Source organism: Salmo trutta, chromosome 23, assembly GCF_901001165.1.
Source record: "Salmo trutta chromosome 23, fSalTru1.1, whole genome shotgun sequence".
Taxonomy (NCBI): Eukaryota; Metazoa; Chordata; class Actinopteri; order Salmoniformes; family Salmonidae; genus Salmo; species Salmo trutta.
This window is the reverse complement of record NC_042979.1, coordinates 43,861,301-43,887,897: the sequence shown is the minus strand read 5'-3', so window position 1 is coordinate 43,887,897 and position 26,597 is coordinate 43,861,301. Positions and strand designations below refer to the sequence as shown.

Here is a 26,597-nt window from a genome sequence, read left to right as displayed (position 1 = left end):
CGTAGGAAGACCGGGCAACGGAAGCAGACGGCAGGACTTTGAGAACCGATCCACAACAACCAGGATCGTCGTGTTCCCCTGAGATGGCGGGAGATCCGTTAGGAAATCCACCGAGAGGTGAGACCAAGGCCGCTGTGGAACGGGGAGGGGCTGTAATTTCCCTCGAGGCAGGTGCCTAGGAGCCTTGCACTGGGCGCACACCGAACAGGAAGATACATAGTGTCTTACATCCTCAACCAAGGTGGGCCACCAGTACTTCCCCTTCAGGCCTCGCACTGTCCGTTCCACCCCAGGGTAACCCGAGGAGGGTAGAGTGTGGGCCCATCGGATCAAGCGATCGCGAACACCCAGCGGAACGAACTTCCGACCCGCGGGACATTGAGGTGGAGTGGGTTCTGACCGACTCGCCCGCTCGATGTCCGCATCCACCTCCCACACCACCGGTGCCACCAGACAGGAAGCAGGGAGTATGGGAGTGGGATCGATGGTCCGCTCCTCGGTGTCGTAGAGACGCGACAGTGTGTCGGCCTTCCGGTTCCGAGAACCCGGAATGTACGAAAGGGTAAACTGAAACCTCATAAAGAACATGGCCCACCTGGCTTGACGAGGATTAAGTCTCCTCGCTGCCCGGATGTACTCCAGGTTACGGTGGTCGGTCCAGATTAGAAAAGGGTGACGTGCCCCCTCAAGCCAATGTCTCCACACTGTCAAAGCCTTGACCACGGCTAACAACTCCCTGTCCCCCACATCATAGTTGCGCTCCGCCGGGCTCAGCTTCTTAGAAAAGAATGCGCAGGGGCGGAGCTTCGGAGGAACGCCCGAACGCTGCGAAAGAACAGCTCCTACCCCAGCCTCGGACGCGTCCACCTCCACTATGAATGGCAAAGAGGGATCCGGATGCGCCAGCACCGGAGCGTCGGTAAACAGAACCTTCAGACGACGGAAGGCTCTGTCCGCCTATGCCGACCACTGCAATCGCACCGGACCCCCCTTCATCAGTGAGGTAATGGGAGCTGCCACCTGACCAAAACCCCGGATAAACCTCCGGTAATAATTGGCGAACCCCAAGAACCGCTGCACCTCCTTCACCGTGGTAGGGGTCGGCCAATTACGCACAGCCGTAACGCGGTCATCTTCCATCACCACCCCTGTGGTGGAAATGCGATATCCCAGAAAAGAGACGGCTTGTTTAGAGAACTCACATTTCTCAGCCTTGACGTATAGGTTATGCTCCAGCAGCCGCCCAAGCACTTTACGCACCAGAGCTACATGCGCGGCGCGTGGCGGAGTAGATCAAGATGTCATCGATGTACACCACCACACCCTGTCCGAGCATGTCTCTGAGAACCTCGTCCACAAAAGATTGGAAAACGGCGGGAGCATTTTTTAACCCATACGGCATGACGAGGTACTCATAATGGCCAGATGTGGTACTAAATGCTGTTTTCCACTCGTCACCATCTCGGATACACACCAGGTTATACGCACTCCTGAGATCTAGTTTGGTGAAGAAGCGCGCCCCGTGAAATGACTCCACTGCCGTAGCAATGAGAGGTAGCGGGTAACTGAACCCCACTGTGATAGCATTTAGACCTCTATAGTCAATGCACGGGCGCAGGCCTCCTCCCTTCTTCTTCACAAAAAAGAAACTCGAGGAGACGGGTGATTTAGATGGCCAAATGTATCCCTGTCTCAAGGACTCAGTGACGTATGTCTCCATAGCCACTGTCTCCTCCTGAGACAGAGGATACACGTGACTTTTAGGAAGGGCCGCGCCAGCCTGGAGGTTTATCACACAATCCCCCTGTCGATGGGGTGGTAATTGAGTAAAACGAAGGCGATAGCGAAATCGGCATATTCCGAGGGAATGTGTACAGTAGAGACTTGGTCTGGACTCTCCACCGTGGTTGCACCGATGGAAACTCCTATACACCTACCTGAGCACTCCCTCGACCACCCCTTAAGAGCCCTCTGCCCCCATGAAATCTGAGGATTGTGAGAGGCTAGCCAGGGAAGTCCCAGCACCACCGGAAATGCCAGGGAATCAATAAGGAACAGGCTGACACGTTCCTCATGACCCCCCTGCGTCACCATGACCAGTGGCACTGTTACCTCCCTCACTTGGCCAGACCCTAGTGGTCGACTATCTAAAGCGTGCACGGAGAAGGGTTGGTCCAGTTTAACCAGGGGCATCCCTAACTTATCAGCAACCCCACGGTCCATAAAACTCCCAGCTGCGCCTGAATCGACTAGTGCCTTATACTGGGAGTGAGGGGAAAACTCAGAAAAAAAACAGAGACGTACATGTGGTCGACAGGGGGCTCTGGGTGTGTCTGGTGCTGACTCACCTGGGGGGTCGAAGTGGTGCTCTGCCTGCCATCTGAATTCCCGGGAGAACCTCTCCAGCACCGGTCCACAGTGTGTCCTCTACGGCCACAGTGGGTGCAGGAGAGGCCCCCCCCTCCGGTCCTCCTAGCAGCAGTCCCTCCTAGCTCCATGGGCGTTGGAGCAGGAGGGATGGGAGGTGGAATGAATAGGCCCCGATCGGAACGTCCCCGGGCAGCCAGCAGGTTGTCCAGCCTGATGGACAAATCAATCAACTGGTCCAGGGTGGTGGTATGGTCCCGGCAAGCCAGCTCCCGGCAGACGTCCTCACGTAAACTACACCTGTAGTGGTCAATCAGGGCCCGCCCATTCCACCCCGATCCGGCGGCTAGAGTCCTGAACTCCAGGGCAAAGTCCTCAGCGCTCCTCGTCTCCTGCCTCAGATGGCATAATCGCTCGTCCGCCGCCTTGCCCTCTGGGGGATGATCGAATACCGCCCGGAAGCGGCGAGCGAACTCTGGGTAGTTGTCCTTAGCTGAGTCTGGGCCCTCTCAGACGGCGTTGGCCCATTCCAGAGCTCTACCCGTGAGGCACGAGACGAGGACGCTCACCCTCTCTTCATCGGAGGGAGAGGGCCGGACGGTCGCCAGGTATAGGTCCAACTGGAGCAAAAACCCCTTGCACCCAGTGGCCGTCCCATCGAACTCCCTGGGAGCCATGATCTGGATCCCGCCTGTACTGGGTCCGGTGGGTGTCGGTAGGGGCGCCGGGTGATGACTTGGTCTTGGTGGGGGTGAAGGAGCGACTCGCTCCCAGCTCTCCAAACGGGCCAGCACCTGGTCCATGGCCGTGCCCAGTCGGTGGAGGAGGCTGGCATGTTGGGAGACTTGTTCCTCCATTGACGGTGTTTCTGTCCCTGCTGACTCCATAACGTGGTGCGGGATTCTGTCACGAGCGGATAGAACTGTTTAGGGTGAGTCAAGCGCAGGAGACTGAGGTCCGTTGGAACAAACTTGATTTAATAAATCCAAAGGCAAAATCCATATACGGCTGGGAGCACAACAGTCAAAAAGACTAACAGAAGCTCCGCTCAAAAAGGGCAGACGGGGCGCAGCCCGGCAACCCTACTGCCTATACAATAAGTCGTAACCCAAACAATATAACACCACACGTAACAAAGAACAATCCCGCACGAATCCTAACTAAACACAGACAGACTAAATACCCCCCCACTAATGACAAACACGAAACAGGTGCAATCAAAAAACAGACATAACTAACAGACACTGAAACACAGATCGGTGGCAGCTAGTAGGCCGGCGACGACGAACGCCGAGCACCGCCCGACCGAGGAGAGGCGCCATCTTCTGTGGACGTTGTGACAGGAAGAGGTAGTTGTTTGGGCTAAATTATAGATGGGCTATGTACAGGTGTAGTAATCTGTGAGCTGCTCTGACAGCTGGTGCTTAAAGCTAGTGAGGAAGATAAGTGTTTCCAGTTTTAGAGATTTTTGTAGTTCGTTCCAGTCATTGGCAGCAGAGAACTGGAAGGAGAGGCGGCCGAAGGAGGAATTGGCTTTGGGGGTGACCAGAGAGATGTACTTGCTGGAGCGCGTGCTACAGGTGGGTGCTGCTATAGTGACCAGCGAGCTGAGATAAGGGGGAACTTTACCTAGCAGGGTCTTGTAGATGACCTGGAGCCAGTGGGTTTGGCGACGAGTATGAAGCGAGGGCCAGCCAACGAGATCATACAGGTCGCAGCGGTGGGTAGTATTTGGGGCTTTGGTGACAAAACGGATGGCACTGTGATAGACTGCATCCAATTTATTGAGTAGGGTATTGGAGGCTATTTTGTAAATGACATCGCCGAAGTCGAGGATCGGTAGGATGGTCAGTTTTACGAGGCTATGTTTGGCAGCATGAGTGAAAGATGCTTTGTTGCGAAATAGGAAGCCAATTCTAGATTTAACTTTGGATTGGAGATGTTTGATATGAGTCTGGAAGGAGAGTTTACAGTCTAACCAGACACCTAGGTATTTGTAGCTGTCCACATATTTTAAGTCAGAACCATCCAGAGTAGTGATGCTGGACGGGCGGGCAGGTGCAGGCAGCGATCAGTTGAAGAGCATGCATTTAGTTTTACTTGTATTTAACAGCAGTTGAAGGCCACGGAAGGAGAGTTGTATGGCATTGAAGCTCGTCTGGAGGGTAGTTAACACAGTGTCCAAAGAAGGGCCAGAAGTGTACAGAATGGTGTCGTCTGCGTAGAGGTGGATCAGAGACTCACCAGCAGCAAGAGCAACATCATTGATGTATACAGAGAAAAGAGTCTGGCCAAGAATTGAACCCTGTAGCACCCCCATAGAGACTGCCAGAGGCCCGGACAACAGGCCCTCCGATTTGACACACTGAACTCTATCAGAGAAGTAGTTGGTGAACCAGGCGAGGCAATCATTTGAGAAACCAAGGCTGTTGAGTCTGCCGATGAGGATGTGGTGATTGACAGAGTCGAAAGCCTTGGCCAGGTCAATGAATACGGCTGCACAGTATTGTTTCTTATCGATGGCGATTAAGATATCGTTTAGAACCTTGAGTGTGGCTGAGGTGCACCCATGACCAGCTCTGAAACCAGATTGCATAGCGGAGAAGGTGCGGTGGGATTCGAAAGGGTCGGTAATCTGTTTGTTGACTTGGCATTCGAAGACTTTAGAGAGGCAGGGTAGGATAGATATAGGGCTGTAGCAGTTTGGGTCAAGAGTGTCCCCCCCTTTGAAGAGGTGGATGAGCGCAGCAGCTTTCCAATCTTTGGGAATCTCAGACGACACGAAAGAGAGGTTGAACAGGCTAGTAATAGGGGTTGCAACAATTTCGGCAGATAATTTTAAAAAGAAAGGGTCCAGATTGTCTAGCCCGGCTGATTTGTAGGGGTCCAGATTTTGCAGCTCTTTCAGAACATCAGCTGACTGGATTTTGGAGAAGGGGAAATGTGGAAGGCTTGGGCGAGTTGCTGTGGGGGGTGCAGGGCTGTTGACCGGGGTAGGGGTAGCCAGGTGGAAAGCATGGCCGGCCATAGAAAAATGCTTATTGAAATTCTCAATTATAGTGGATTTATCGGTGGTGACAGAGTTTCCTATCCTCACTGCAGTGGGCAGCTGGGAGGAGGTGCTCTTATTCTCCAAGGACTTTACAGTGTCCCAGAAGTTTTTTGAGTTTGTGTTGCAGGAAGCAAATTTCAGCTTGAAAAAGCTAGCCTTGGCTTTTCTAACTGCCTGTGTATATTGGTTTCTAACTTCCCTGAAAAGGTGCATATCACAGGGGCTGTTCGATGCTAATGCAGAACGCCACAGGATGTTTTTGTGTTGGTTAAGGGCAGTCAGGTCTGGAGAGAACCAAGGGCTATATCTGTTCCTGGTTCAAAATTTCTTGAATGGGGCATGCTTATTTAAGATGGTGAGGAAGGCATTTAAAAAAAATAACCAGGCATCCTCTACTAAAGGGATGAGGTCAATATCCTTCCAGGATACCAGGGCCAGGTCGATTAGAAAGGCCTGCTCGCTGAAGTGTTTCAGGGAGCGTTTGACAGTGATGAGTGGAGGTCGTTTGACCTCTGACCCATTACGGATGCAGGCAATGAGGCAGTGATCGCTGAGATCTTGGTAGAAAACAGCAGAGGTGTATTTAGAGGGCAAGTTGGTTAGGATGATATCTATGAGGGTGCCCGTGTTTACGGCTTGGGGTTGTACCTGGTAGGTTCATTGATCATTTGTGTGAGATTGAGGGCATCAAGCTTAGATTGTAGGATGGCTGGGGTGTTAAGCACGTCCCCGTTTAGGTCACCTAGCAGCACGAGCTCTGAAGATAGATGGGGGGCAATCAGTTCACATATGGTGTCCAGAGCACAGCTGGGGGCAGAGGGTGGTCTTTAGCAGGCGGCAACGGTGAGAAACTTGTTTTTAGAGAGGTGGATTTTTAAAAGTAGAAGTTCAAATTGTTTGGGTACAGACCTGGATAGTAGGACAGAACCCTGCAGGCTATCTCTGCAGTAGATTGCAACACAAAAAAATGCAAACCTTCCAATAAAACAAAGACTTAATCTGTCCCAATTGAATATGCTCAGTAATGATATTTTTGTTTTCTCATGATTTCGCTGGGTCTAATTGTGTTGGTGTCCTGGGGCTCTGTGGGGTCTGTTTGTGTCTCTCTTTGTCTCACTCTCTCTCTCGCTCTCTCTCTCTGTGTCTCTCTATGTCTCTCTCTGTCTCTCTCTCTGTCTCTGTGTCTCTCTCTGTCTCTCTCTCTGTCTCTGTGTCTCTCTATGTCTCTCTCTCTCTCTCTCTCTCTCTCTCTCTCTCTCTCTCTCTCTCTCTCTCTCTCTCTCTCTCTCTCTCTCTCTCTCTCTCTCTCTCTCTCTCTCTCTCTCTCTCTCTCTCTCTCTCTCTCTCTCTCTCTCTCTCTCTCTTTCAATTTAAGAGGCTTTTTTTTGGCATGGGAAACACATGTTTACATTGCCAAAGCAAGTAAAAGTGAAATAAACAATACATTTTTTTTTACAGTAAACATTACACTCATAAACGTTCCAAAAGAATAAAGACATTCCAAATGTTATATTATGTGCAAATAGTTAAAGTACAAAAGGGAAAGTAAATAAACAAAAAATATGGGTTGTATTTACAATGGTGTTTGTTCTTCACTGGTTGCCCTTTTCTTGTGGTAACAGGTCACACATCTTGCTGCTGTGATGGCACACTGTGGTATTTCACCCAATAGATATGGGTGGGAGTTTATCAAAATTGGGTTTGTTTTCAAATTCTTTGTGGGTCTGTATAATCTGAGGGAAATATGTGTCTCTAATATGGTCATACATTTGGCAGGAGGTTAGGAAGTGCAGCTCAGTTTCCACCTCATTTTGTGGACAGTGTGCACATAGCCTGTATTCTCTTGAGAGCCAGGTCTGCCTACAGTAGCCTTTCTCAATAGCAAGGCTATGCTCACTGAGTCTGTACATAGTCAAAACTTTCCTTACGTTTGGTTCAGTCACAGTGGTCAGGTATTCTGCCACTGTGTACTCTCTGTTTAGGGCCAAATAGCATTGCAGTTTGCTCAGTGTTTTTGTTAATTCTTTCCCATGTGTCAAGTAATGATATTTTTGTTTTCTCATGATTTCGCTGGGTCTAATTGTGTTGGTGTCCTGGGGCTCTGTGGGGTCTGTTTGTGTCTCTCTTTGTCTCACTCTCTCTCTCGCTCTCTCTCTCTGTGTCTCTCTATGTCTCTCTCTGTCTCTCTCTCTGTCTCTGTGTCTCTCTCTGTCTCTCTCTCTGTCTCTGTGTCTCTCTATGTCTCTCTCTCTGTCTCTCTGTCTCTCTCTCTCTGTCTCTCTCTGTCTCTCTCTGTCTGTCTCTCTCTGTCTCTCTGTCTCTCTCTCTCCATAGTAGCCACCCCTGCAATAACCCCCAATACATTAACCCAGTGATCTCATTTAGAGTTCAAAGGGCAACTAAATTAGTGTGTCTAGACCAAACAAGTGAAATTGACTGTGAGTCCTGGGCCAGCGCAACGACCTCCTTTCCTTCCCATCTGTAAAAAGACAGGTTTGTAAAATGGGGTGGTGGGGGGGGGGGGGGCTCCCCTCCACCCCACAAAGAAAGAGAAGCTGCTCCCCTCCAATACCTCCCTCCCTCCTATTCTAGCATATGATTTAATGCTCCCCCTGTCGGAGGTTGCGGAGCAGACCATAACTCACCTGGGAACGGGGGTTGCTCGGGAGGGTCTAAAGCGAAACATCTGCCAACACCAGGGGGGTTTTTCGAGGCCGGGCCGAGAGGGCCAAGACTGACAGTGAATGTCCTTGCCTTTGATCACCCCTCCTTGGTCCAATCCCCCAGGCAGCTGTGTACATGTAGGGGCAGAGGAGAGAAAAGGGGGAATTTGAGAAGAGATGTGAAAAGAGAGGAGAGAAGGATGAAGGGATAAAGAGTGACGTGGCCTGATAGATAGGCTACAGGAAGAAGTTGCCCCCCCCACCAGACTGATCTGGAATTAACTCACACTAAATCAGTCCTGTGTGCAACCTCTCCTTGGCAGGAAGTAAAACTGACTCGAGTTCAGTGCCTAGGGGTAACATTCAAGTGCACTGCCTCGTGGCTGATGAATGTGAATGTCCTTGCCTTTGATAGATTCTCTGTTAGATTCTCTGTTAGATTCTCTAGCTACCTAATATGCCCCGACAGATTGAAACAGTGCATCTGATCTAGAAAGACAAAAAATGTCCACTGATATAAAAAGGTATTGACAGTCAAAGGCAATATGGCAGAAACCTAACCTTTGACCTTACAGTAAAGGGGAGGGAAGACAAGCATAGAGCCTATCAACCCATTATGACAGCCATGCTCCTTTTGGAATAAAACGTCTCTTTCTTGGAACGCTGTGTTTGCCTTGCAGCATTGCGTTGCAGAGGCAGTTGCAGTGTGTTCTGTGTGGTGCGTACGTTGGATTTATCAAACGTACGCGTCAAACTGTATGCGTAGACGGCTTGACAGAAATGGTAGCAGAAGGTGAATGTTGAACTTTTGTTGCACACATATCCAAATGATGCTGCGTACCGTTTTGCGCAACGAAGCTGTTGGTGTGATCAAGGCATCAGATCATCCTAACCCCTTGACCTTGTCTGACACATCCAAGATACCTACATACTTCATGGGTATATGAGTCCAAAATGGCACCCTATTCCCTACATAGTGCACTACTTTTGACCAGATACAATGGGTCCAGGTCAAAAGTAGTGCAAAGCAATGCTGCAAGGCAAATGCTGCGTTCCATTGGAAATTAATGTAATTAGACGCAGCCCAATCCATCCATCTGTGTGTTGCAGTGCTCGGTGAAGTGTGGGCGGGGGGCGCGCCATCGGCTGGTGAAGTGCACCAACCCACGGAAGAAGTGTGACCTGTCGACCCTGCCCCGTGAGACGGAGGACTGTGAGGACTACTCCAAGTGTTACATCTGGAGGACAGGAGACTGGGCCAAGGTGGGTACATAGATATATAAAACTACTACTACTACTACTACTACTACTACTAATACTGCTAATACGAATACTACTACTACTATTATTACTACTACTACTAATACCACTACTATGAATACTACTACTACTACTACTACTACTACTACTACTACTAATAATGCTAATACGAATACTACGAATACTACTACGAATACTACAAATACTACGAATACTACTGCTGTTACTACTACTAAGTACTACTACAACCACTATTACTACTACTACTAATTACTACTACTGCTACTACAACTACTACTACTACTAAATACTACTACTGCTACTACTAATACTACTAATACTATTATTATTACTACTACTGCTACTACTAATACTACTAGTTACTACTACTTACTACTACTAATTACTACTACTACTATTACTGCTACTACAACTATTACTAATTACTACTACTGCTACTACTACTACTACTAATACTATTACTAATACTACTAATTACTACTACTGCTACTACTAATACTACTAATACTACTACTACTGCTACTGCTACTAATACTACTAGTTACTACTACTAGTTACTACTACTACCAATTACTACTATTACTGCTACTACTACTACTACTACTGCTACTGTTATTAATATTACTACTAGTACTACTAGTACTACTAGTACTACTACTATTGCTTCTGCTACTACTACTACTACTACTACTACTGCTGCTACTACTACTACTGCTACTGCTACTAGTAGTACTACTACTACTAATACTAGTACTAATACTACTGCTATTATTACTACTAGTACTATACTGCTAGTGTTACTACTAGTACTACTAGTACTACTACTGCTACTACTATTGCTGCTACTACTACCACTAATAGTATTACTACTAGTTCAACTACTACTATTACTACTACTGCTACTACTACCACTAATAGTATTACTACTAGTTCAACTACTACTATTACTACTACTGCTACTACTACTACTAATAGTATTACTACTAGTTCAACTACTACTATTACTACTACTGCTACTACTACTACTAATAGTATTACTACTAGTTCAACTACTACTATTACTACTACTGCTACTACTACCACTAATAGTATTACTACTAGTTCAACTACTACTATTACTACTACTGCTACTACTACTACTAATAGTATTACTACTAGTTCAACTACTACTATTACTACTACTGCTACTACTACTACTAATAGTATTACTACTAGTTCAACTACTACTATTACTACTACTGCTACTACTACCACTAATAGTATTACTACTAGTTCAACTACTACTATTACTACTACTGCTACTACTACTAATAATAATAATGTAATAATAATGATAATAATAGTGTTCTGTTTAATTATTTGGGTTGTTATTTGTCTGTATCATCTCACCTATTGAGAGTAGTTCCACAATAAACAGTAAGTGAATTGAGTTCCAATCTCACTGACCTCAAACCTGATTCCAGCAATAACCGAAATGACAAATTAGCTCAAAATGACCGTAGGCTTCTCGGCTGTATTAGCAAAACGTGTGGTTTGTAATGGCGGTCAGGTGTCTCCCGTTGACTAGCTTCTGCCAGCCATACTGAGATAAAATGGTCGTTTTAAGCCATTTTGGTGAAGTATAAATTCACGATGCAAAGTATAACATCGCTATGTAAGCTGACTTTGAACTGGGACACAGTTGAGGTGTAAGGGTAATACAGCATTTGTTTTGTATGTGCAATGTACTGTGAACGCCATGTTTACTGGACGGTTGCAACACTAATAATTAGGGTTGCACATTTTGGGGAATATTCAGAGGTGGAAACTTTCCATGGGAATTAACGGGAATATATGAGAATTAATGGGAATATATGGGAATTAACGGGAGTATATGGGAATTAACGGGAATATATGGGAAATAACGGGAATATATGAGAATTAACGGGAATATATGGGAATTAACGGAAATATATGCAAATGAATATTAATACCATTTTAAATGTAGATATACTAACATATCATATGGAGACAGAAACATAAACATTTTACCTTATCATAAGTAGACATAATTGCAAATTTAGTTACGAATTGAACTTTAATTAAATGAGTTGACTCTTCACATGGGATGATTTCACTGAACAACAAAAGAAAGGCAATATTGAATGATCCCCAATGATCCATCGCATCTCCCAAAAACATTTTCAACATACATCTGTAAAATGATAGTCTAGAAACTAAAGCTTTGGTTTTCTTCCTCTCAGGCTTCCATGTCTTCCCCCTGGACCTCCTCAATGTCCACCTCTTGAACATTAGACTCTGAGGCCTCATCTTTTCTGTCACTTTCCAATCTTTTGAGGATGGGTCGTTGTCAGGGTCAAAAAGCCTCAAATTTGCCCGGATTGCCACCAATTTTTCAACCCTTGTATTGGTCAGCCTGGTGTGTGTGTGTGTGTGTGTGTGTGTGTGTGTGTGTGTGTGTGTGTGTGTGTGTGTGTGTGTGTGTGTGTGTGTGTGTGTGTGTGTGTGTGTGTGTGTTCCCAAACAAGGACCAGTTGCGCTCTGAGGTGGCTGATGTTGGTGGGATTTTGAGGATGATGGAGGCAACAGGGGAAAGAGCCTCAGATCCACAAAGTCCCTTCCACCAGGTGGCTGATGAGATATGTTGGCACGACTGCCATATTGCATCTCCATCCCAAAGCCCTTGCTTGGAAGTGTATTTCGCCAGACTGCCAAGAACCTTGCCCTCATCCAGGCCAAGGTGGCGAGACACAGTAGTGATGACACCATAGGCCTTGTTGATCTCTGCACCAGACAGGATGCTCTTGCCAGCATATACGCTGCGGCGTGATTTGGCTTCAGTCAGAAGTCTTCACTCTTTTTGATGTATTTCAGAACTGCAGTTTCCTCTGTATAGAGCAACAGTGAAGTTGGCAGGGCAGTACGGATTTCTTCTCTTACATCTGCAAGCAGTCTGAACATCAGACAGGATGGTATTGTCTCCCTCAATCCGTGCAATGGCTACTGCTATAGGTTTCAGGAGTTCCAGGCTGCTTACCACTCACTCCCAAAATACATCATCCAGGAGGATCCTCTTGATGGGGCTGTCCATATCGGCAGACTGTGATATGGCCATTTCTTGGAGAGACTCCTTCCCCTCCAGGAGACTGTCCAACATGATGACAACACTGTTGCTGGGCAGCTTCAATGTGGTGCTCTTATTCTTCTCACTTTGCTTGGTGAGGTAGATTGCTGCTATAACTTGATGACCCTTCTCATACCTAACCATTTCCTTGGCTCTCTTGTAGAGTGTATCCATTGTTTTCAGTGCCATGATGTCCTTGAGGTGCAGATTCAATGCATGAGCAGCACAGCCAATGGGTGTGATGTGAGTGTAAGACTCCTCCACTTTAGACCAAGCAGCCTTCGTGTTCGTAGCATTGTCTGTCACCTGTGCAAATACCTTCTGTGGTCCAAGGTCATTGATGACTGCCTTCAGCTCATCTGCAATGTAGAGACCGGTGTGTCTGTTGTCTCTTGTTTCTGTGCTCTTATAGAATACAGGTTGAGGGGTGGAGATGATGTAGTTAATTATTCTCTGACTACGTTCCTCCATTGAGTCAAAAAAACTTCTGATTCCAAGAGGACCATGAGCTGTTGCTATCAATAAGGTGTCTGATTCATCATTTTCACCTCGAATAGAAGTATTGGGACTTTTGTCTGAGGTTGCTTGTTGTGAGCGCTGAGGGAACTTTATGCACTTGGCCAGATGATTCTGCATCTTTGTTGAATTCTTCACATATGATTTGGCACAGTATTTGCAAATGTACACAGCTTTTCATTTTACATTAGCTGCAGTGAAATGTCTCCACACATCAGATAGTGACATTTTCCTGTGAAGATTTTTTTAAATGAGTTAAAAAAAACACAAATACAATTCCATGTACAGATAAATAGTTAAGCAGTTTGATTAAACAACTCCTTTGTAAGATAAATGTTTTAAAATGAAACATGTATGGAAACAGGTGAATTAACACTCCTCAGTTAGCAGGCTCAAGTAAGCTAAAACACACATGGTAGCAAAAACCAACTACCAGAAATTGTTAACAAGTTAGAAATTATTTAAACACACTTTGCTGTAGGCTACTATTTACTAGTTAACAAAAAATCATGTATGTCATATAAAATATATTCACCCCATCCAGTGCTGTAATCAAAACTTACCAGAAAGCATGTAGGTCCTGGCTCAGACAGTATAGTAGCGTGGGCTCAATAGTATCTCATTAGTGTGCAAGATCTTGAGAATCATCTGTACATCTGATGGAAGAATACACTGTGCATACAGAGGGTTGCAATTCCATTGAATTGGGGATAGTTTAACCAAAATATGCCACAAGACCTAGAATTGCCTTATGTGTATCCCACAAAAAAGGTTAACTGTAAGCTAACTTTTTTGCTGAATTTAAGCAAAATTCCCCAAATTCCCGGGCTTAATTTCCCATGGAAAATGTACCGGAAAGTTTCTGACCCTTTGCAACCATACTAATAATCCACATTTTCACTGTGTTAACAGTTGACTCAGATGGCCCGTCCCTTTGTGAACATTGTTCCAATGGGATGGCAAAAGGGGTGAGGTTGTGAGAACTGGGAACGGACATTTGTTTTCAAGTAATCTTTTTTTTCTCTTCTGTGGCTTGCAGAACCACAAATCCCTTAATATGTGACTATAAACCACATCATTTGTGGTAATGCTAATAAAAATACCCCTAGATTACTTTACATAGTCATTATAACATGTTCACGGCCTACTGTAGCCATGTACAGTAAATACATGGGAATGAACTCAATCACACCTATCATTTTTTTTAAACTAAATCTATCCTTATATAAATACATGGGCTTACTTTGACTTTTTCAAAAGCTTATTTGATTATTTCCTGTCTGTTGCATTGTTGTATTCCACATCTATATCTCTCTCTGTCTCTCTCTCTGTCTCTCTGTCTGTCTGTCTGTCTGTCTGTCTGTCTGTCTGTCTGTCTGTCTGTCTGTCTGTCTGTCTGTCTGTCTGTCTGTCTGTCTGTCTGTCTGTGTCTCTCTCTCTGTCTCTCTCTCTCTTTCACTCTCTCTCTGTATCTTTCTCCCTCTCTCCCCCCCTCTCTCTCACTCTGTATCTCTCTCTCTCTCTCTCTCTGTCTCTCTCTCTCTCTCTCTGTGTCTCTTTCTCCCTCTCTCTCTCCCCCTCTCTCTGTGGAAATCTGGAAATCTACAAATTGTCATGGAGAGTGCTCTGTCAAATCACTGCCAAACCCTGAGATGTATTTGCCATCTTCCCGAGCCTCGGTATGGCTAAAGCAGACTAATGTATCGGGTGAATAGGAGCGCCGCCGAGGCGGTTCTCTCCCCGCTCGCCCCGTCCAGACATGCCTGATCCCCAACATGCTGTTCTAGTCACAACAGCTGTCTGTTATTTAAACACTCACCTCCACATAAATGCATTACGAAGTTAGCTCATGTCGAAAAAGCCTCGAGTTGAAAGCGGACGGACTCCATCTCTCCAACCCCCCACTTCTTTGAATGTCTAGAAAGCTGTTTTTAAAAAAGACATTGGAGAAGGGATTACAAGACTATATTAATCTGTCTCTGCCACTATTCGTCGCAAGCGCCTCCTGTATAAATTCACTCTGTCTCTGCCGGGTTGGACATATTTAGGCCTGAGTCTCTCTGTGTTTTGGCGAACAGCAGTCGACCACGGAAACAGCTCGGGCTGGCCGCAGCCAATCGCTGAAGCCGGTGTTCCACTCATGCTTTGGCAGGTCTTTCACCCCAAGTGAGTGATGCAAGCTCATTATATGGATCACTCATACATACAGCCACATTCTGGGGCACTGACCAGGGGCTGTGGTAGGTGACACTTAACATGAGGTCAAAAGTCATAATGCTTTTGTAATCAAACGGATATCATATCATGGTCAAACTCATTCCATGAAATGCAGGAGTGTCTGCTGTTATTTCCTTTCAATATGTGTCCAATTAAGACCTAGACAACCAGGTGAGGGGAGTTCCTAACTCATCAATTAAGACCTAGACAACCAGGTGAGGGGAGTTCCTAACTCATCAATTAAGACCTAGACAACCAGGTGAGGGGAGTTCCTAACTCATCAATTAAGACCTAGACAACCAGGTGAGGGGAGTTCCTAACTCATCAATTAAGACCTAGACAACCAGGTGAGGGGAGTTCCTAACACATCAATTAAGACCTAGACAACCAGGTGAGGGGAGTTCCTAACTCATCAATTAAGACCTAGACAACCAGGTGAGGGGAGTTCCTAACTCATCAATTAAGACCTAGACAACCAGGTGAGGGGAGTTCCTAACACATCAATTAAGACCTAGACAACCAGGTGAGGGGAGTTCCTAACTCATCAATTAAGACCTAGACAACCAGGTGAGGGGAGTTCCTAACTCATCAATTAAGACCTAGACAACCAGGTGAGGGGAGTTCCTAACTCATCAATTAAGACCTAGACAACCAGGTGAGGGGAGTTCCTAACTCATCAATTAAGACCTATACAACCAGGTGAGGGGAGTTCCTAACTCATCAATTAAGACCTATACAACCAGGTGAGGGGAGTTCCTAACTCATCAATTAAGACCTAGACAACCAGGTGAGGGGAGTTCCTAACTCATCAATTAAGACCTAGACAACCAGGTGAGGGGAGTTCCTAACTCATCAGTATGAGCTCATAACAAAAAATAAATATATTATTATTATTATTATTATATTTTGCATTGTATTTGACATTATGGCCACTGACATAATCTTATGCTGTGTGTTACGGTGTTGACAGTGTCTCTGATCTTATGCTGTGTGTTACGGTGTTGACAGTGTCTCTGATCTTATGCTGTGTGTTACGGTGTTGACAGTGTCTCTGATCTTATGCTGTGTGTTACGGTGTTGACAGTGTCTCTGATCTTATGCTGTGTGTTACGGTGTTGACAGTGCCTCTGATCTTATGCTGTGTGTTACGGTGTTGACAGTGCCTCTGATCTTATGCTGTGTGTTACGGTGTTGACAGTGCTCGGTCACCTGTGGTAAAAGCATGCAGTCCCGGGTTATCCAGTGCATGCACAAGATCACCGGGCGCCACGGCAACGAGTGCTTCTCGTCGGAGAAGCCGGCGGCGTACCGGCCATGTCAGCAGCAGGCGTGCAATGAGAGGATCAACGTCAACACCATCACCTCGCCACGCCTGGGTGAGTTATCACGCAACTTGTCATCACTGTCACCACCTCCCGGGTTCATGTTGAACAAAGGTAGGGATCTATTCCAATTCGGTTCCGAAATGTTATTCAGAAAATGAATTGGAGAATTGCCCTTTCTTTTCAGAGTCAGGGTTTTATCAACACAGTTTATTCTTTAAAGTTAAAATAGATTGAATATTCAAAGAAGGCCAGAACTCACTTGATGCTTGCATGGGTTTAGAAAAGACAAGAGTTGAGCTCTATATTCAGCTGTAGATGGTCCTGATAATAATTAATCTATAGATGAATATAATAACCTAATAATAATGAAGTCCTGTTGTTTTTACTACTTACAATAACTGTTCCCCAGACGCAGCTTGCAATCACCATTCCAGCTCCCTTACCTATCATAGCTTCCCAAGTTCATCGAACGTTCCCAAGGGTTGTTCTGTCTCATTATTTGAGTATGGTACAAATCCATTAGATACATCATCTGTCTCGCGCACAACGGGCTCTCTGACAGACATCGCGCTGTGTAGGGTTTCCAAAAAACTATCCTCAAAGTATCTCGAGCTCATTCCCGAGTCAGTTCAAAACCCATTAATTGGCGAGCGTTGATGTGGAAAGTTTGGCCCACCACTTCTCCAGCAAGGCAGAGGGCCCCGGCAATCTAAATGTGCCATGTTTTGATGACTTCATTAAAAATATTATGTGCGGCCTCAAGCTGTGGAATTATGCTGTGTTGTATAATATCGCCTATTCACGAGCATGCCAGACACACCACTCAACGACCTCCGTTGACCCCAGACACAAGTGCCATTTTTTATTTTTATTTTTTAAAGCCTGCAGTGAATTTCACAGTTTACACGTTCCACCAAACCTCTGCCCACTCGTCCCTGGGTGTGTCCCTATGGGCCCTGGTCAAAAGTAGTGAACTAAATAGGGAATAGGGCTCTGGTCAAAAGTAGTGCACTACATAGGGAATAGGGTGCCATTTAGGACGCAGATCACTGTGTTTAGGGGCTGGATGGTACCAGATGACGACGTTCGAAAATGTTAAGCCTTCTGGGAAGAGTGAGCATAGTTTATCATAAATTGCAGCTGGGGAAGAGTTGCTGGGGCTGCTGAGGTTGATTCTGGGGCTGAGGCTGATTTTGCTGAGGCTGCCGAGGTTGATTCTGTGGCTTGGGCTGCTGAGGTTGATTCTGGGGCTGAGGCTGATTCTGCTGAGGCTGCTGAGGTTGAGACTGGGGCTGAGGCTGATTCTGCTGAGGTTGAGAATGAGTCTGTCTAGGTTGAGACTGGGGCTGAGGCTGATTCTGCTGAGGTTGAGAATGAGGCTGTCGAGGTTGAGACTGGGGCTGAGGCTGATTCTGCTGAGGTTGAGAATGAGGCTGTCGAGGTTGAGACTGGGGCTGAGGCTGATTCTGCTGAGGTTGAGAATGAGTCTGTTGAGGTTGAGACTGGGGCTGAGGCTGATTCTGCTGAGGTTGAGAATGAGGCTGTCGAGGTTGAGACTGGGGCTGATTCTGCTGAGGTTGAGAATGAGGCTGTCGAGATTGAGACTGGGGCTGAGGCTGGGGTGGCTGAGATTGAGACTACTGAGGTTGAGGTTGGGCTGAGGCCGGGCGGATATATGGCATGATGTTTATAATTAGTGTACGCCGGCAGAGATGCAGCTGGAGGGAGGGGTGTCTGTGGTACGCACCAGGGTAGCAGCCCTGCCCCCCCCCCCCTCTAAAACCTTCACAGCTGGTAATGCTAAGCTCCTCCAGGAATCTGGAAAATATGAACGTTTGTGCCTCAAGCCTCTCTCGCATTCATTTTTTGTATTATTTTTTATTCACTCCCATTCATTTTTTTAACATATTTCCTGTTTATCCATTCTATTTAGAACAGACATACGTCTGTTGGAGTACAATGTTATATCAATTGAATCTGTATAATGGTAAAATAGAGATTGAATGAAAAAAAAACAGACAATTGTCTGCTCAATAGTCTGTTCAATGTGAGATTAGGGCTACAAAGTATAAAATAAAACAAAAATACTATGAAAACATGCTTAGATAAAAGACTAGCCCACAAGCCACACAGTTGTCATAGATATAGGACCAATACCACTGACATACATATTACCATGCAGTCAATAGCAACTAATACTATCACTGTTTTTGCATACAATCAGATAACGTCTCTCTCTGTTCCTACTCCTACAAGCAGCAACTCAAGAGGGAACCAGCCACACAGAATAGTGAAGTGCTGAACAGAGGAGGCAGACTCAATGCTGTTTTGAGAATAATGATAGGAATACAGTACCAGTCAAAAGTTTGGACTCACCTACTCATTCCAGGGTTTTTTCTTTATTTTTTACTATTTTCTACATTGTAGAATAATAGTGAAGACGTCAACACTATGAAATAAAACATATGGAATCATGTAGTAACCAAAGAAAGTATTAAGCAAATCAAAATATATTTTATATTTGAGACTCTTCATAGCCACCTTTTTGCCTTGGTGACAGCTTTGCACACTCTTGGCATTCTCTCAACCAGCTTCATGAGGTAGTCACTTGGAATGCATTTCAATTAACAGGTGTGCCTTGATAAAAGTTAATTTGTGGATTTTTTTTCCTTCTTAATGCATTTGAGCCAATCAGTTATGTTGTGACAAGGTAGGGTTGGTATACAGAAGATAGCACCATATTATGGCAAGAACAGCTCAAATAAGCAAAGAGAAACAACAGTCCATCATTACTTTAAGACACCTCCCCCCTCAGAAAAGCCTCAATTTCATGAAGCATGGACTCTATAAGTTGTCGAAATCGTTCCACAGGGATGCTGGCCCATGTTGACTACAATGCTTCCCACAGTTGTCAAGTTGACTGGATGTCCTTTGGGTGGTAGATCATTCTTGATACACACAGGAAACGGTTGAGCGTGAAAAACCCAGCAGCGTTGCAGTTCTTAACACAAACCAGTTTACCTGGCACCTATTACCATACCCTGTTCATAGGCATTTAAATATTTTGTCTTGCCCATTCACCCTCTGAATGGCACACATACACAATCCATGTCTCAATTGTCTCATGGCTTAAAAAATCCTTCATTAACCTGCCCTTCATCTACACTGATTGAAGTGGATTTAACAATTGACATCAATAAGGGATTGTGGGGCCTCCCGAGTGGCACAGTGGTCTAAGACGCTGCATCGCAGCGCTAGCTGTGCCGCTAGAGATGGTTCGAGTCCAGGCTCTGTCGCAGCCGGCCGCGACCGGGAGACCCATGGGGCGGCGCACAATTGGCCCAGAGTCGTCCGTTGTCTGCGTTAGGGAGGGTTTGTCTGGCAGGGATGTTCTTGTCCCATCGCGCACTAGCAACTCCCTTGGTGGGCTGGGTGCAGTGCACGCTGACACGGTTGCCAGGTGTATGGTGTTTCCTCTGACACATTGGTGCGGCTGGCTTCTGGGTTAAGCGGGCATTGTGTCAAGAAGCAGTGCGGCTTGGCTGGGTTGTGTTTCGGGGGATGCATGGCTCTCGACCTTCGCCTCTCCCAAGTCCGTACGGGAGTTGCAGTGATGGGACAGGACTGTAACTACCAATTGGATACCACAACATTGGGGAGAAAAAGGGGTACATTTAAAAAAAATTCTAATATTTGAGATCATAGCATTCACCTGGTTAGTTTATGTCATGGACAAAGCAGGTGCCCTTAATGTTTTGTACACTCAGTGTACAACATCAGTCACAGGCTTCATTAGGAAATGTGTTGATGATGTTGTACCCACAATAACAATCCAGACATACCCCAACCAAAAACCCTGGATGAATGGAGAAATCCGTACCATGCTGAGAGCCTGTATTGCAGCATTCAATGTCAGTAGAACGAATCCCGATGGCTCGGTGGTGCGCGATGCGTACAAGATAAACAGGTACGAGCACATTTAGGGACGCAGACTTTTAATTGAGGTTCGACAACCCAGACCCGCAACGCATGTGTCAAGGACTACAGACTATCACGGACTACAAAGGTGGACAATACCAAGCCATCCAGGAGGACTCTCGCTGTTCCGGACGACCAGGTTATTTCGCTCTCCGAGGCTAACGTGAGGAAAAACTCTCAAAAGAGTGAATACTCACAAAGCCACCGGCCCAGATGGCATCCCTGGCCATGTCCTCAGAGTGTGTGCTGACCGGGTGGTGGGCATCTTCTCAGACATCTTCAACCTATCCCTGTCCCAGGCTGTATACCCCACTTGCTTCAAGGACACCATCATAGTCCCAATGCCCAAGAAAAAGGTGACATGCTCAAAAAGATCACCCTGGTAATCGTGAAGTGCTTTGAGAGGCTGGTCATGTTCTGTACCGCACCCTCTGCAACTGGATCTTGGACTTCCTGACGGGCAGACTACAGGCTGTGAGGATTGGCAACAACACGTCCTCCACAATGACTCTTAACACAGGGGCCCCCCAGGGGTGTGTCCTCAGTCCTCTGCTGTACTCTCTGTTGGCTTTGCACGACACTAACTCCATCATCACGTTTTCTGACGATCACGTTTTAGGCCTGATAACCAACCAAGACGAGTCAGACTATAGGGAGGAAGCAGAGGGAACATGCACAGATCCACATCAACGGGACTTCAGTAGAGAGAGTCAGCAGTTTTAAGTTCCTCTGTATCCACATCACAGAGGACTTGACATGGACCAACAACACCACCACTCTTGTCAAGAGGGTGTGACAGCGTCTTTACCTCCTAAGGCGGCTGAAGAAATTCAGCATGCCGCCCCGGGTCCTCTCCAAATACTACCCCTGCACCATTGAGAGTGTCCTGACCGGTTGCATCACAGCCTGGTACGAGAATTTCTCTGTCCACAACCGTAAGGCCCTCCAGTGGTTGGTGAAGACAATTTTATCTACAATGCTAAAAAATTAAAAAAAATAATATTCTACTGAGTCATTTACTTTGTTTATATTCTTATTTTAAATAAAACAAATAAAAAATATGGTATTATTATTGTTTCTTATTGTTGTTGCATCGTCGAGAAGGAACCTGCAAGTAAGCATTTCATTGAACGGTGTATACCATGTGTATCCCGTACCACTAATAAAAACACTGTTACACCTCTACTACTGTGTATCAGTCGCAATAACAATGGGCTCAGCCGCGCAGCAGCAAACTAGACTTAGCAGTTGAATTTCCCATGAAGCCAAAAAGATGACTCAGACTTTTCCCATGAAGCCAAAAGGATGACTCAGATTTCGGGAGGCAGAAGAATGAAGAGGTGTGAGTTGTTTTACTGTCTGTCGCCATGGCGTTCCCATTAATCCCACCCCAGCCACGGGTGTTGTGTTCCGTTGTGTTTGCCTTGGTGGAGACTTCACGCCATCTCAAAAACAGCAGAACGCCATCAAGAGAAGGGTTACGTCTCAAATGGCACCCTATTCCCTATGTAGTGAATTACTTTTGACCAGGGCCCATAGGGGTCTGGTCAAAAGTAATGCACTAGGGAACAGGGTGCCATTTCAGACATATCCAAGAAGTGGCAGCCCTCGCTAGCCGCCTCTGGAATGTTCCGAGGTAGATAGAGACCGTGGCAATCCCAAACGGCACCCTATTCCCTATGTAGTGCACTACCCCATGAGCCCTGGTCAAAAGTAGTGCACTACATAGGGGATAGAATGCGATTTGGGAAGCAACCAGTGTTGGTGGTCCCATCGTCTCATTGGCAAAGAGGGATGTTTACAACCCCTGGCTTCATTACCAAGGCCTGTTCACTTCAAGAAAGTATGTCAACACAGTTTCTATGCCCCCGAGATCTGAGTTTATTCAGAATGCTGCCTATGCGATGGAACGGTCATAATATAACGTTTTGTTGATTGTGTGACAGAGTAGTGTGTTGCAGAGTGCCGACTCCCCTACCCAGCACAGCAGCCCCGAAACACAAATGAAACAAGGTTATCCTCGTGACCTTGCGTCCTCTTGAGAACTCTGCTCTCGTGTAAACGGGTGTTGGTGTCAATGGACTGAGGGTTAGAGAGAGAGAGAGAGAGAGAGAGAGAGAGAGAGAGAGAGAGAGAGAGAGAGAGAGAGAGAGAGAGAGAGAGAGAGAGAGAGAGAGAGAGAGAGAGAGAGGAGAGAGAGAGAGAGAGAGAGAGAGAGAGAGAGAGAGAGAGAGAGAGAGAGAGAGAGAGAGAGAGAGAGAGAGAGAGAGAGAGAGACTAACTAACTATTTGGAAGCTTTTGGACAATATAGGACTGCTTGTGTCTGTGGGAATGTGCAATAATATGCTTCTGCCATCATCCTTTAATCATTGTGTGTTAGGTGTGGCTAATAATTTGCTACTATAATACCCATTCTTTTTGACAGCCCTGAAATTACAATGTGGCAACTGGACTTTCAATGTAATCTCTGTTTTACATGATAGATTTGTATTTTTATTTAATCTCCAATGAAATGCAAAGTTGAATCAGTGCAAAGAAAAGTAAATGTGAAATGTGTATAATACTGCCACCTATTGGTGATGCACCGGAATAACCATTTGATAAAAAGCCATGTTCATCTGTTATTCAGTTAAAACTGCATGCAACAACAAAACTTATTGTATTCATATGTATAGGTGTTACAGTACATGGATGTTTCCTAATCCTGGTCCTCTGCACTAACACACCCAGTTCAACCAATCACATGCTTGATGATGAGTTGAATCAAGTGGGTTACTGCTAGGCTGGAACAAAAATGTTCACCATTTTGGATCCCCAGGACTAGGATTAGGAAACTGTGCACTATGTCAAACTGAATCTCTCCTTTCATCCTCCGTAGCTGCCCTGACATTCAAGTGTTTACGGGACCAGTGGCCGGTTTACTGCAAAGTCATCCGCGAGAAGAACCTCTGCCAAGACATGCGCTGGTATCAACGCTGCTGTGAAACTTGCCGGGACTTTTACGCACAGAAGATGCAGCAGAGGAGTTGACCCTCCCCTCACCCCTTCGCCCCCTCATTCCAGGGGCGAAATTAGGTGTCAAATCCTATGTATGTATATCAAGTGCACTTATTCCAACACTTGGGATGGACAGAACACACCTGTTTCAACCTAACCAGCGGTAGATTATAAGCACTGTAAATGTGTCATTAGTACGTTGTGTTACTGGTATTGAGTCCATACTATGTCATGTTATTGGTATTGAGTCCATACTATGTCATGTTATTGGTATTGAGTCCATACTATGTCATGTTACTGGTATTGAGTCCATACTATGTCATGTTACTGGTATTGAGTCCATACTATGTCATGTTATTGGTATTGAGTTGATACTATGTCATGTTACTGGTATTGAGTCCATACTATGTCATGTTACTGGTATTGAGTCCATACTATGTCATGTTATTGGTATTGAGTCCATACTATGTCATGTTACTGGTATTGAGTCCATACTATGTCATGTTACTGGTATTGAGTCCATACTATGTCATGTTATTGGTATTGAGTCGATACTATGTCATGTTACTGGTATTGAGTCCATACTATGTCATGTTACTGGTATTGAGTCCATACTATGTCATGTTATTGGTATTGAGTCCATACTATGTCATGTTACTGGTATTGAGTCCATACTATGTCATGTTACTGGTATTGAGTCCATACTATGTCATGTTATTGGTATTGAGTCCATACTATGTCATGTTATTGGTATTGAGTCCATACTATGTCATGTTATTGGTATTGAGTCCATACTATGTCATGTTATTGGTATTGAGTCCATACTATGTCATGTTATTGGTATTGAGTCCATACTATGCTCATGTTATTTGTATTGAGTCGATACTATGCTCATGTTATTGGCATTGAGTCGATACTGTGGTCATGTTATTGGTATTGAGTCAATATTATGCTCATGTTACTGGTATTGAGTCGATATTATGCTCATGTTACTGGTATTGAGTCAATATTATGCTCATGTTACTGGTATTGAGTCGATATTATGCTCATGTTACTGGTATTGAGTCGATATTATGCTCATGTTACTGGTATTGAGTCAATATTATGCTCATGTTACTGGTATTGAGTACATGCTATTGCCATCTTTTTTGTATTGAGTCGATACTATGTCATGTTATTGAGGTTGAATCGATACTATGGTAATGTTATTGGTATTGAGTCAATACTATGGTCATGTTATTGAGGTTGAATCGATACTATGGTCATGTTATTGGTATTGAGTCGATACTATGGTCATGTTATTGGTATTGAGTTGATACTATGGTCATGTTATTGGTATTGAGTCGATACTATGGTCATGTTATTGATATTGAGTCGATACTATGGCCATGTTATTGATATTGAGTCGATACTATGTCATGTTATTGGTATTGAGTCGGTCTAAGCACATCTCTTTTGAGGGTGTAATTGTTGACCAGCCTTCACCTGGGATCCGTTGAGCTGATATACTGTAGATCTACATAAGGATCCAACTCTTTGGTGTTTTTGGAGAAGTTTTTGTTTTTAATAATGTTAACTCATGCTAATATTTTGTAAATGTCTTACTATTTTCCATACTGTATTTTTTTCGGATTTATCTTCATTAATATCACATTGAAAATCAGACAAAATCCATCAAGGTATACAACTTGTAGTTTCCATTAATTTAGTTAACCCCGTATAATGTAACCAATGCAATAGTGCCAAAAGTGCAAACTACAAACTTCAAGCGTACCATCGGACCTAGGTCTACTGGTTTCCTATCAGTTTCTTCCCAAAAAAAACTGAAAGTCCCGCACACTGTTTATGCTCCCAAGTACCACTGTTTATCGGACAACATTTCCATCTGTAAGGATCTTCATCAGGTCAAAACAACCTGACAAAATTACCTGACGAAGATCCTTGTGGATGGAAACGTTGTCTGATAAAAGGTGCTATTTTCGGAGCATAATCAGTGTGTTGGACTTTCCGGGGTTTTTTTCTTCTCAAGTTTACTTCTTTAGCCCAGCACAAACATTTCTATCTATTTCAGCATTGGTGAACTTCATGCTATCTGTTTGGTATAGCCACTGCTGAGACTTTGGCTTCCAGCCGTGAGTAATTACAATGACGTTCTTGTCCTTCGTCAAGTTTAGCAAAAATGTGTTTAGAGACACAAATAGTACTGTATGTTTAATCTATCTCAAACAGAATTCACAATACTGTCCATTTAGAAGCAATACTGAAAGCAGTACAGCTGTAAAGACACTTAGGTTTGATTGATATGATGTTTTAGGGTTTAGGACTTTCAGCGCTTCATTTGCTTTGTACATGTTTGGCTTAATGTCGAACACTGTAAGCAACAATGTGGCTTTGGAGGGATTTGGATAATTGATGATACTTCTAGTAACGACAGCAAATATATTCTTATTATTTAGCTTAAATGTCTCTTTGTAGTAACGTGCTGTTTATGTGGTGCTAATTAGTGTACTTGAGTGAACTTTTGGGGATCTAGGCTTAAACATAAAGTGTTGCCAAATAGCCGAGGCTTGCTTAAAGTTGGAGAAAATACCTTATTGTAACATTTACTGAATTAATCTATGTCTATGCATATGTTAACAATGGTGCTGCCTTAGGATCTGTTGGGACTGAAACAATTGTGTGGAAAGCTTAAAGACCCAAATCTTTTTCCTCAAATCTAACATTGACATCAGGGGTGTGGTCAGTACGTCACATAGCGGTGTTCGACGTTTACTTCAACGGAAATGGTACTGTACTGAACGACCAGTTGAAGAACGGTGTATGGTGTGTGTGCTGCCTAAACCAGATCTTTACCATGATAAGGCCAGACCTTGCTCGACATTGCGGTTCCAGGTTTGTCCCGCGTCCCGCAGTCGTGTGAGATTTTATGGTGTGTGTGTGCTGCACGAGTTTTGCGATTTAAAATGGTCACACACATATTGATCAGGTCACACCCATATTGATCAGGCCACACGCACCAAACGGGAGCAAACATACCTCAAAGGCTGTTACGGGAACGCTGCGCATCGTTTGGGGG

The 26,597-nt window shown here is 45.1% G+C and overlaps 1 protein-coding gene across 1 annotated transcript in view; it reads left to right on the top strand.

The window, feature by feature from the left end:
* The window catches only part of LOC115160127 (A disintegrin and metalloproteinase with thrombospondin motifs 19), a gene marked incomplete in the record, with an annotated part of 113,093 nt that extends 89,196 nt beyond the window's left edge, over positions 1-23,897 (top strand). Inside the window, 3 exon segments of the mRNA XM_029710473.1 lie at positions 9,193-9,345; positions 16,419-16,596; positions 23,403-23,897. Of these exon segments, the coding sequence (XP_029566333.1) occupies positions 9,193-9,345; positions 16,419-16,596; positions 23,403-23,554 (483 nt within the window).
* Between the last annotated feature and the right edge of the window lie 2,700 nt (positions 23,898-26,597).